The sequence below is a fragment of the Saccopteryx leptura genome, chromosome 1 (genome assembly GCF_036850995.1).
Source record: "Saccopteryx leptura isolate mSacLep1 chromosome 1, mSacLep1_pri_phased_curated, whole genome shotgun sequence".
Classification (NCBI taxonomy): domain Eukaryota; kingdom Metazoa; phylum Chordata; class Mammalia; order Chiroptera; family Emballonuridae; genus Saccopteryx; species Saccopteryx leptura.
In genome coordinates, this window is record NC_089503.1 from 108,235,580 (window position 1) to 108,247,601 (window position 12,022).

The 12,022-nt window shown below is 45.1% G+C and overlaps 1 protein-coding gene across 2 annotated transcripts in view; it reads left to right on the plus strand.

The window, feature by feature from the left end:
• Positions 1–5,018: 5,018 nt before the first annotated feature.
• Positions 5,019–12,022, plus strand: part of MTMR12 (myotubularin related protein 12) — a 72,255-nt gene continuing 65,251 nt past the window's right edge. The window contains exon 1 of one of the 2 annotated variants that reach the window (XM_066373808.1): positions 5,019–5,244. In XM_066373808.1, coding sequence (XP_066229905.1) covers positions 5,164–5,244 — 81 coding nt within the window. In that variant the 5' untranslated portion in view covers positions 5,019–5,163. The remainder of the gene's footprint in view (positions 5,245–12,022) is intronic. The other variant, XM_066373816.1, reaches the window with a different exon arrangement.

Here is a 12,022-nt window from a genome sequence, read left to right on the forward strand (position 1 = left end):
AATGCTTTAACCAACCAAGCTATCTGGCTGGGGCCTAGAGTTTGAACTCTTGCTTACCCTGCTTACTAATCAATTGCTTCCCAGGCTGCTTTTTGTCTAATACCATTTCACTCACTGAGGTGAAAATATGTATTGAATTTCTTCTATGCGCCTGGCACCTGTTAGACAAACATGACTAACACATACTAGTAGGTTGCTTCAAGTGACTCCAAACAGGGAGCAATGCGAAGGGCTAGGCTAAGTCATCTGCTGGAGGAATGTTTCTCCCGTCTGGGAGCGTGCTGTGGGAAGAAACACACTGTCTCTAGTCTGGCACCCGTTCTGTGGGAGCTAAAAGCTAAGATTCGACTTGTTCCTATTTATAATTCTCCAAGACTGCTTAGGGCAGCATGAGGAGAAAAGAGTGACCTCAAACTTTTGTGTGTAAATTAAAACATTTCAAAGTCTAAGGGCTATGATCTATGTTTATTAATAGATGGAGAATTATTTGACCTAAGCATGACAGGAATTTTTCAATCAGCTGGGAGAGACTCCCCCAAGGAGATCTGCCCCACATCCTAAATATTAAGTAAAAATATGCTGGTAGCTGGAGAACCTTAAGAGCAAGATGGAAACAGATGTTAGTTTAGTCTCCGTCCTCATTCCCTTATTACTCCTAAACAAGGTATGGGTTTCCATGACTGAGTCAAAACTGGCCATGGAAGCAGCAAGCCTTTTCAGTCTTTCAACACTGTCCTCACACATAGGTGGGATATAAAACTGAGACTCATGGGCATAAATAAAAGTGAAGTAGTTACTAGACGAAGGAAGTGGGGGAGGGGAGTAAAGAGGGACAAATATATATGATAGAAAATGATTTGACTTTGGGCAATGGGCATACAATGCAATCAACAGTTCAAATGCTATAGAAATGGTCACCTGAAACCTATGTACTCTTATTGATTAATGTCACCCCATTAAATTTAATTTTTAAATAAAATATTATATATATAATTTAAAAAAACCTGTTCTCACTTGTTGGCTATAATTTTCTGAGTTTGTACGCATGTAGTGGTACTGTCAATTTCCAGATTCATTATACTGCAAATCACTGAACACTGAAGAGGAGAATAAGTCAATATTTACAATGTAGGATGGTTTGAAGGGAAGGAAATTTGGTATGATGGATTAGAAATAAAAGCTGTCATTTCTAATCCAAGGAGTGGGTCAGATGTTAAAAGTAAAATGAGCAAACAAACAAAACCTCTTTGCTTAATAGAGTCCCACAGCTGATTATTGGGAGAAGTCACTTTGCTTTGTACAATGCAGTAGAAGGGGTAAATTATGTCCCTTGGTGAGATCGTACTAAAGACAGCCAGCACCTATTTAGTTCTTGCTGCTTATCAGACATCACTTGGATACCCCGTTTAATCTTCAAAACAATCCCCAACCATGAGGTAATTATTATTGTTTCTCCTATCATCCCAGATAGAAATACAGGCAAAGAGGTGAAGTAAATTGTCCAAGGTTACAGATAAAAGGTGTAGGCAAGACCAGTTACATAATTTGCAGGGGCCAGTGCAAAATGAAAAGGTGGGGTCCTGACCCAGCACAGGAAAGTCAACTCCCTTCCCACAGAGTATGAGTGACCCCAAGGAATTAGAGCCTATATGCCTGGACATACTAGGTATCTGGGTGGGAGTGGGTGAGAGGCTCTGGTCAGTGGCCATGGTGCTGGTGCTGCCAGCCTAGGACAGGGATGATTGCTTATGTCACCCAGAGACACAGGAATGAAATGGGGCACTGTATCCAATCCTGATCATCTGCTAGCTGATGCCCAAGCACTCAAGGGGGCGAGGGTTGGAATGGGAATGACAGAATGTGAGATATCTCCTTCATCCCTCCTGGACAATGAGGCCTTGTTGCTGCCCTCACAGAGGTTGGTGGCAGTGTTAGGTTTGGCTGGGGAGGCCAAGGTGCCAGGGCCCAGTGGGAACCCAAGAAGAAGTGGAGAAAGGATGGGAAGTAGCATTTCACAGGAGCTGAGGCTCCAAGCTCCAAGACCCTGGGCTTGTTCCATTGTCCCATCACACTTCACTCCAAAAACACAAATTCAGATATAAAGTGATTCAGAACCTCAAGACTGCAACCCTTCTAAGTGCAGGCCCTGTGTGACTGCACTGGTTGCATGTTCAAGAAGCCGGCCCTGGGCATAGGTGCCCACACCTATCATATTGACTATGGCGGAAGATCACGGAAACTTAAAGTCCTTTGAAAAGTGGGGAAGTAAAAATTTGCTCAGAATGTAAAAATCTGCCCTGCCATTTTCTTATGAAAAATGAAAAATGTTGTGAAATAAAAAGTGGTGTTATTAGTCCTGACACATAATTTCATTCTTCAAAACCTCCTTAAAGTATGTCTTTGTTTGCGAAGCTTGACATGGCATTCCCAAATAGAATCGATACTCTTTCATTGAGCTGCTTTCTAATTTGTATCAATATAATTATAATAATGTTAAGAACATGGGCTTTGGAATCAGACAGACCTGGGTTGGAATCCCAGCTCTGTCAGTAGCTAGTTGTGACATGGAGGCAAATTACTGGCATATGTTTGCCCACCTGAAAATGAGGATAATGCGGCTCAGTGGTGGCTACAACGCTGAAAACTGTATAGGCTACACCAGGGGTCCCCAAACTACGGCCCACGGGTTGCATGCGGCCCCCTGAGGCCATTTATCCGGCCCCAGCCGCACTTCTGGAAGGGGCACCTCTTTCATTGGTGGCCAGTGAGAGAAGCATAGTTCCCACTGAAATACTGGTTAGTTTGTTGACTTAAATTTACTTGTTCTTTATTTTAAATATTGTATTTGTTCTTGTTTTGTTTTTTTACTTTAAAATAAGATATGTGCAGTGTGCATAGGGATTTGTTCATAGTTTGTTTTTTTTATAGTCTGGCCCTCCAACGGTCTGAGGGACAGTGAACTGGCCCCCTGTGTAAAAAGTTTGGGGACTCCTGGACTAAACGATGGCATCTAATTGGAAATAAGGCTGAAAGAGTATAGTGGTAATGCGGGACTTCTCTGGACCAAACAAACTCCATCTTGGAGGCTGACTATGACTCCTTGCTTGCAGTAAAATTTCATAGTTAAAATTAACCTAACCATATCCTTAATATAAAGAATATGAGCCCTGGCCAGTTGGCTCAGTGGTAGAGTGTCAGCCTGGCGTGCAGGAGTCCAGGGTTCGATTCCTGGCCAGGGCACACAGGAGAAGCACCTGTCTGCTTCTCCACCCCTCCCTCTCTCCTTCCTCTCTGTCTCTCTCTTCCCCTCCCACAGCCAGGGCTCCACTGGAGCAGGGTTGGCCCAGGCACTGAGGATGGCTCCATGGCCTCTGCCTCAGGAGCTAGAATGGCTCTGGCCATAACAGAGCAACGCCCCAGATGGGCAGAGCATCACCCCCTGGTGTGTGTGCCAGGTGGATCCCGGTCGGCCGCATGCAGGGGTCTGATTGCCTCCCCGTTTCCAACTTCAGAAAAATACAAAAAAAAAAAAAAAAAAAAGAATATGACAATAACATCCTTTCTTAACATCATGTTCTACAAAATAGTTGTTTCATCAATTAAATGGTAACTAGAATATTTGTGCGAACATTATTTTGCAAGCCCTTTGGGTGGTCCACTGACCATGGAAAACATCTTGTGACTCCCTCAGGATCAACCGTGGCCAGATTATGATCTAGGGACAACTGACATCCTCATTCCCAAGCCCTGCACCCACCCCCAGGCCCCTGTGTACACAATCCACAAGGACCCCTCAGGGAGCTCGACTTCTCTTTTCTGGGTGACTTCCTTGTACACAAGCTCTTTTCAATAAACTCTATCTGCTTGATCTTGCACTGAGTTCAGTGCTCATTCTATGACATTGAAACTTAGAAACCTGGCATTCTAGATCCAGTGAGAAGGCTACAGGACATGTCCTGAAACTATGTTTGCAAAAGTAAGTACACTCATTATCACTTAGATTTTATGTTTATTTGGAGTTGTTTGGGAGGAGCAGTACGTGTGTGTGTGTGTGGGGGGCACCCATGGTAATGAAAAGCATAAGAGCATTAGCTCCTGACACAAAAATTAATTTCTTTCTCTGTTTCAAAGTTTTATTTGGAGGAGAAGCAGTTTTATTTCCACTCATAGCTGCCTCTTGTATATGCCTTGATGGGGCAAGCCTAGGATCTCAAACCAGCAACTTTAGCACCCCAGGTCAAGGCTTTATCCACTGCGCTACCACAGGTCAGGCTAGACTGAACTTCTTGAAAGCTGTGTCCTGTATTATTCATATGTCTAGCCAGATGTGTTACTTAAATTTTCTTTGCAATCTTGCCTAAAAATGAGGGTTTTATTTGTAATTTAGGAGTGAGGATAAGAGCACTTAAGGCTTTTAACATTGTCAGAAACACACACAAAAAAATTGAAAAATGAGATCTATAAGGCCTTTTATATAATCAAACATCAAACCTATTCCTCAGTGCCTATTAACTCTTGGTTCATCTCATTGTTTTCTACATTTAAAATAATAAACCTGAATGTAAATTAATGTGGGGTTTGGAACTCATACGGGGAGGGCGACTCAACATATACTTCTCGGAAGTTTTATTCCAAAACGACAAACAACGAGAACAACTGTTAACTCTGCTCATAACTTAGTGACCGCAGGTTCATTGGACGACGGCGACATTCTTGATATCCAATTGCCGAAGAGTCCGGAGAGAACGCTCTCTGGATTGGTCAGAGTAAACATCTCTCCAGGTTGATTCAAGAAGGGGCAAGGCGTGGGGCTTGGCCGGCGGCGCCTCTGGCCAATCAGATAACGCAGAGGGGAGGGCTTTGCCGCAAGAGGTGGAACTAGAACCTATTTCAGCGGATCTCCTCCCGCAAGACTCGCCCGCCGCGAATGGAGGGGGCGTGGCCTTGGGCTGTAGTCTCCCAGCTCGCGCGGAGTGGGCGGGGCCCGCGGGCATGGGCGGGGCGAGCGGTGTCTGCGGCGGAGCCGGACGCGGGCGGTGCCGTGGCCGTCGCGGCCCAGGGGATGGGCGGAGCCCCGGCCGCCTGTGCTGGTGGCTGCCGCCGCTGCCGGAGCCCGAGCAGCCACCTCTCTTCCCGCGCGTCGCTGCGTCCCAGGGCGGTGGTATGCTGGGGAAAGGGGTAGTCGGCGGTGGCGGCGGCAGCAAGGCGCTGAAACCCTCCTTCGTGTCATACGTACGCCCCGAGGTGAGGGGGCGCCGCGCAGGCGGGCCGTCCGGCTTGAGCGGCCCGGGAGAGGGGCGTCGGGAGCCCCTTCCCCGCTGCGGAGAGGGCGGCGGGCGTGTGCGGGAGGGCGGCCGGGCGGGGTGAGGCCCGCCGGGGCGCCCTGGGGCCTCTGGTGGGCCGGGGAGGAGACTCCCGGCGGAGGCAGGCAGGTGCCGCAGCGCAGGGCCCGGCTCGCTGTCGACCAGGTGGAGGGGCCCGAGCCCGAAGGCACTGCGGCTCGGGACGCTCCTGGGCGCACTGTAGAGGAGCCGGGCTTCTTGGGCGCCGTGGGCGGGGAAGGGCTGGGTGATCCGGTCCCTCGTAGGGCCTGCCCAGAGCCCGCCGCCCGGGAGGGTCTGCCCTGCCCTTGGAATTTTTCATGAGTCTTCAGAGCTCGCCCATCTCGGCTGCCTGCTCCTAAGAGCGCTATTTGATGCCGCTGGCGGGATACCGTGCACCGCCTCTCGCCTCCCATTAGCACTGCAGGGGGAAACTCGGGGTCGCCCCGGCCTCCGTGGGTCTTTTCTCTCCCTTGTGAATTCCCCTTTGTCGCCCTCCCCCCTTTCGTTTCACCCACTCACCCTTCCCGCCACCTCTTGCTTTTCTCCTGGAGTTTCACTGTCAGGTTCATTCATTCATTCAGAAAATAATTTTTGAGCATCTATTCTGTGCCAGGCACTGGTCCTAACGCTTGGGATATACATCAGTGAACAAAACAAATACCTCTGCTCTCCTGGAGCTTATTTGAGAGAGAGAGGCGTGAACGTAGATAAAATAGACATAAGTAAATTAGGTGGTATATTAGAAGGTGCTAATTATCATGGAGAAAAAGTGTCACCTTTTTTCTCCTTGCCGCGATGGCATTTTGAGCGAAGACTTGAAAAATATGCTTGGGATCTGAGGGAACAGTTTGTGCTAGTGGGAAAGGGTCTGGAGGGTTGGAGGAGCATCCAGGAGGCCAGCCCTGTGGCTGAGGGGAGTCACGGGAGAGGAGGCTGGAGAGGTTACAGCTGTAGGCCATGCTGACGGCTTCTGGAGCAGTAGCTCCCAGTCGAAATGCCCAATTAGACGCGTTCTCATTTTGGATTCCTGAAGTTGTTTTCCGCTCCTCTCTCAGCATTTTAATCGGCAACTCTTGTCTTCAACTGTCTTCCCGTCTCTGTCAAGTAAAGGCCCGTGGGCTGTGGAGGAAGGGTTTTGATCGGGACGTGTGTGCCTGTGAGACCACCTGGGGCATGAAATCTTTGCATATGTATGTTCAAATTCAAAATGTGTGTTTTTCCAGACTCTTGAAATGGGTCTTATTGTTAGTCCTAATTTTAAAATAAAATAAAAACCACTTCCCCTTCCTCTCTCTGTAAGTGCTTGATAAGGAGTCATGGTCATCTTGAATTTTTAGCTAGCTTCCCTTGTAATATCATGGGCAATACTGTGGTCAGTTTCTCTTTGTGTCTTTTTTGATTGAGCTCTGGTTGAAGTGCAACTGATCTTTAACCTTTCCTTTTCAGTGAGGGTAAGCTGCAAGTGGAAAGTCTTCTGAAATGTGGCCAGAGTTCAAGAATGTTCAAATTTTTCATCCACCAAGTGCACATGTTGTAATTAGACTTGTTTTCCCTCTTTGCCCTCAGCGTCTGTTACATTTCTTTTGAGGGATAATTAGGGAAGGGGAGTGGTTCAGAACCAAAATAAGCCTGAAGTGGTCACATTTTTCAGATCCTTATAGTTGGTAGTTTTATTTTCTTGCAGTAAAATAGTGCTGTGTAGACTCTATGCTTCTTTGTTGTAATTTGTCTTCAAAAATATTCAGTAACAGAGGATAAGGCTCTGGCATAAATTATGGATGGTTTTAAAAAGATAAGTGAATGGGAGGTGAGAAGGCAATTGGTTTTTAAGTATGTATGTAGCTTTTGCTACTGTAGATACCAAATTACTGGAAATGCATGAGAGCAGCTTGGAGGCTCAGTTTATGTACCCCTGAGAGCACCGGATCTGGTGACATTCTCTTGCTCACACAGTAGGAGGAGTTCTTCAGAACCCTTTTCTGAGGACTGTCATTCTCTTATTTCTACTCTTTCCCTTACCTTGCTTTCATCTTGACTGACTGCCTTTGATGTTTGTCTTCCTGTCACTACTTTGTACGCATTACTTTTGTTATGGAAACTGGAAAATCAGTTTTTCAAGACATTTCTGTTGGTAGGTCACTGAGCTGCCAGGACAACCTTCACACCTTATGTTTTTTTTGTTTTTTTGTTTTTTTAATTATTTATTTTAGAAAAGAGAGAGAGAGAGAGAGAGAGAAGGGGGAGGAGCAGGAAGCATCAACTCCCATATGTGCCTTGACTGGCAAGCCCGGGGTTTTGAACCGGCAACCTCAACATTCCAGGTCTATGCTTGATCCACTGCGTCACCACAGGTCAGGCCACACCTTATGGTTTAATGATACCTGTGCCTGGTGATGAACTTGTTCTTGACTGATCAGATCTTGGGAAGTTCAATGGTGGCTGCCTGTGATATGCCAAGGAATCTATAAGGAGTTAGCATTTTGTGTTAAAAACAGATGTGTTTAACTGAATAATGTATTTGAAGATGATGCTTTTAAACATCATGGTTTATTTTAAAACTTTTTTCATTTATTGATTTTAGAGAGAGATAGGAAGGAGGGGAGAGAGATAGAAAGAGAAGGATGCTCTAACCAACTGAGCTAGCTGGCCAGAGCATGGCTTATTTTTTGCTCTTGGGGTCAGAATCTTTAGCATTGTACAACCTTAAATGAGGGGTAGTAGTTAGCTCCAACTTTTAAAATTGGTTCTTTGCCAAAGTAACTTAGGCTGTTCTGTTATTGATCCTCCTAAATCAATGAATGTGAAAGTTAAAATCCTGAACTGTAATTTAGGACCTTTGGTCAGTTTTGTAAACTCTGCCCAGAGGGTTACAAATCAGTAAAGCTTGTTAGTAGGAGGCCAATGGCTCTGGCAATTGAGGTGAGTAGGAAGGAGAAATCTGGACCTATCTTGGTGGTACTTAATGGCTGGTACCTAAAACATCTCACCATCCACCCTAGCTCAGCTCCAGGTACAATGTACAAAGGCTGTCGGGCTCTGTGCTTGGAAACTGCTGGCTGCTGAGCTCTGCTTCAGGGCATCATCTGTTAATAGTTTGGGTGCCAGATCCATTTTTCTTGTTAGATAAAACAGCTGTTTTAATTATTTCAGGAGGTGTGACTGTTCATTGTAGAAAGATAACAAGTGTTTTACAGAAAAATTATAAGCCTATTAACAATGTGAATTATATACTATCAGATGTGTACAGGTGTATGTATATTTTTACCAAAATAGGATTAATATTGATGATATTATTTTGTAATCTGCCATTTTCACTAGAAATGTATATTGTAAATGTCTTTCCATGTTAATTGTTAACTTGTCATTTTAATTTGACCCTTTTTCCTCAATAGACACATACAGTGTCTTGGAGAGATGTTAGGTAGCACAAAGAACCAAAGAAAGTAGTGTTAAATGTTTTTCTAGTGAATCACGTTTCTGGTGCCGAGTGACAGTTCCAATTCTTCCAAACTGTCAGCTATCTGCTGTTACCTTGAAATTAGAAGAACTGGTTTGGTAATTTATAGTGATTAGAAATGCTTAGTCTGTACCCAGAAGCTTGTAAGTAAAAGACCATTAAGTGGTCCTAAGAGAAAATTCTGATTAGTAATATGTAGTTCATTCCATTGTGATAAGGGACTTGAATAAAAACTTCAGGGTAGTCATATGCTGTTCCCTGAAATCAATACCAAGAAAAATTCAGCTTTTAGAGTCTGCTGTACTTGTGCCCATATTTGTGCAGTATTACAAATACAGTTAGAATGTATTTTCTAGTAGATATTAGACAGTAGTTGACTTGAATGTACTAATAATAGTTATCAATTTCTTGTTTATGGAGTTTTAGATTGTTTTTTATTTTTATTTATTTATTTATTTTAAGTGAGAGAAGGGAGGTTAGTGAGACAGACTCCTACATGTGTTGCAACCAGGATCCTCCTAGCAACCTGTCTGGGGCTGATGCTTGAACCAGCCAAGCTATCCTCAGTGCCTGAGGCTGACGCTAGGACCAACAGAACCATCCTCAGCGCCCAGGGCCAATGCTTGAACCAGTCAAGCCATGGGTATGGGAGAAGAGAGAGAGAACGGGGAAAGGAAGAGGAAGAGAAGCAGATGATTGCTTCTCATGTATGCCCTGATCAGGGATCGAACCCCGGACATCTGCATGCTGGGCTGCCAGTCTGTCCAATGAGCCAGGTGCCCAGGTCTGAGTTTTAGATTTTGAAGAGAATTTAAAAATTATCTAGTTGAGGTCTGTGCTCTCCTTCTGTTATACAGATGTGGAAATGAGGCCTGCAGAGTTAAGCGTCCTCCTGGGCCACAGCAGTATTGCAGAACAGCGTTAAGAACTGTCTCCTAAGAGCCAGCAGTGCCAGTGGCTAAGCCAGGTTCTCAGGAGCTCAGGAGTAGTTTTATGAAGGCGTGAGAAGAGAAGGCAAGAAGAGAAACAGATTGAGATGGGTCATAAAATATCCAGACTTAAGAGCTGATTATTTTTCTTTTCATTTATCTCTTAGGGAAAAGAATATTCGATTGCCTAGTCTCATTTACAGCTGTTCTTTTGGTGGGGAGAGGTGACCTGATGGTCCTGTGCTCTTCCCAGAGAATTTACTGTGGGTACAGGTCAAAATTAAAAAAACAAATAATTACTAATATTTATTAGGTACTCTGTGTCACAGGATCTGTACTTAGCTCATTTCAGCCTCTTCACTGTCTTATGCAGTGGATACCAACTACTGTTACCTCTCTTTTTTGTATGTTTAGATGTGGACAGTGAGACCCAGAGAGATTAAATACTCAGAGTCACAGCTGGCAAAGGGCCATGCAGGATTTAAACTAAGACAGTCTGACTCCCTTATGTTTATGAATGCAGGGCATATTATTAGTGAAATGTGCTTATAGTCACAGTTTGTGTTTGCACGCCAGAGTGCTTACTCATTTGCAGTCTCCAGTGACAGTTTCTTTCTTAGCTTTTGTCTGATTATCCACCAGATGACTGAGAGTATATAGACCCCATGGAGATAAGTTAATTCATTCAACAGCTACTCACTCAGCACCTTCTAGTACCAGGCACTAGTCTAGGAGTTGGGCATACAAAGATGATATGATTGAGGTTATTTTGTGGTGGAATACTGTATTGGACTGATTTTATTTATTTATTTATTTATTTATTTATTTATTTATTTATTCCTGAAGTTAGAAGTGGGGAGGCAGTCAGACAGACTCCCGCATATGCCCCGACCAGGATCCACTCGGCATGCCCACCAGGGGGTGATGCTCTGCCCAGCTGGGGCGTTGCTCCATGTGGCCGGAGCCATTCTAGCGCCTTAGGCGGAGGCCATGGAGCCATCCTCAGCACCCGGGTCAACTTTGTTCCAATAGAGCCTTAGCTGCGGGAGGGGAAGAGAAGGACAGAGAGTAAGGAGACAGGGGAAGGGTGGAAAAGCAGACGGTCGCTTCTCCTGTGTGCCCTGACCAGGAATCGAACCTAGGACTTTCGCATGCCAGGCCGATGTTCTGCTGAGCCAACCAGCCACAGCCTGGACCACTGATTTTTTTTTTTTCCTGTGGCAGAGACAGAGAGAGTCACAGAGAGGGACAGACAGCAGACAGGAAGGGAGAGAGACGAGAAACATCAACTCCTCGCTGCGGCTCCTTAGCTGCTCATTGACTGATTTCTCACATGTGCGTTGACGGGGGAACAGCAGACCAAGTAACCCCTTGCTTGAGCCAGCAACCTTGGGCTCAAGCTGGTGAGCCCTGCTCAAACCAGATGAGCCCACGCTTAAGCCGGTGACCTCGTGGTCTCGAACCTGGGTCCTCCACATCCTAGTCCGACTCTCCATTCACTGCGCCACCGCCTGGTCAGACTGGACCACTGATTTTGATGACTCGAATGGATGACAGGAAGAGATTGGCTTATCCCTACTTACTCCATCCTAGCAGTAAAAATTACCTTGAAAAGCAAAATCTAGATCCATTAACTTGTTTTTTTTTTTAAGACTGTAACTTTTTCTCTATTCCAAACTAATTTTTTAACAGTAGAATATTTCCCTTGAGCTTATTGAGGTCATTGATAGTGATTTAACAGGCTATTAAAGGACATTAAAAGTTCTTCCTGAAATGATCACTTTCTTAGCTGTGGCTTTAGCCTGATGATCTATCCAAAGCTTCCGCTTTTTCTCCCTTGCATACACTTCCTGCGGCATCTCCTTGGGTCAATTCCAGCCTCACACAACTTCTGCAGATGGAGCATCAGAAGATGTCATGAGGCTCTGTCAAGCAGCACTTCCTGATCGGGCCGCTGCCAAGACAGGCAGCCACCACACCAGAGCACGATACTCTTCTCTCTGCCCTACTTCCGTCTCTGACCGCCTTCAAAATCCTAGGCTGTGAGGAGCCTGTGCTGAGAAGTGTAAAGTTCTAGATTGTTCTCTGAATATCCTCAACAGAATGTTTGATGTTATTGGACTACTTCCACATTAAACCATCCCGTATGATAGAGTACTTTAGAGAAAACTTAAATTTATGGGCCAAAATTTTTTTTTTATCACTATAAAAGATATATACCCTATTTTAATGATAAAGACAGTGTAATAAAGTTGCATTGGAACTTTTCTTGCTTTGGAAGTTAGAAAAATGAAATCACCCTTAGTTATGCT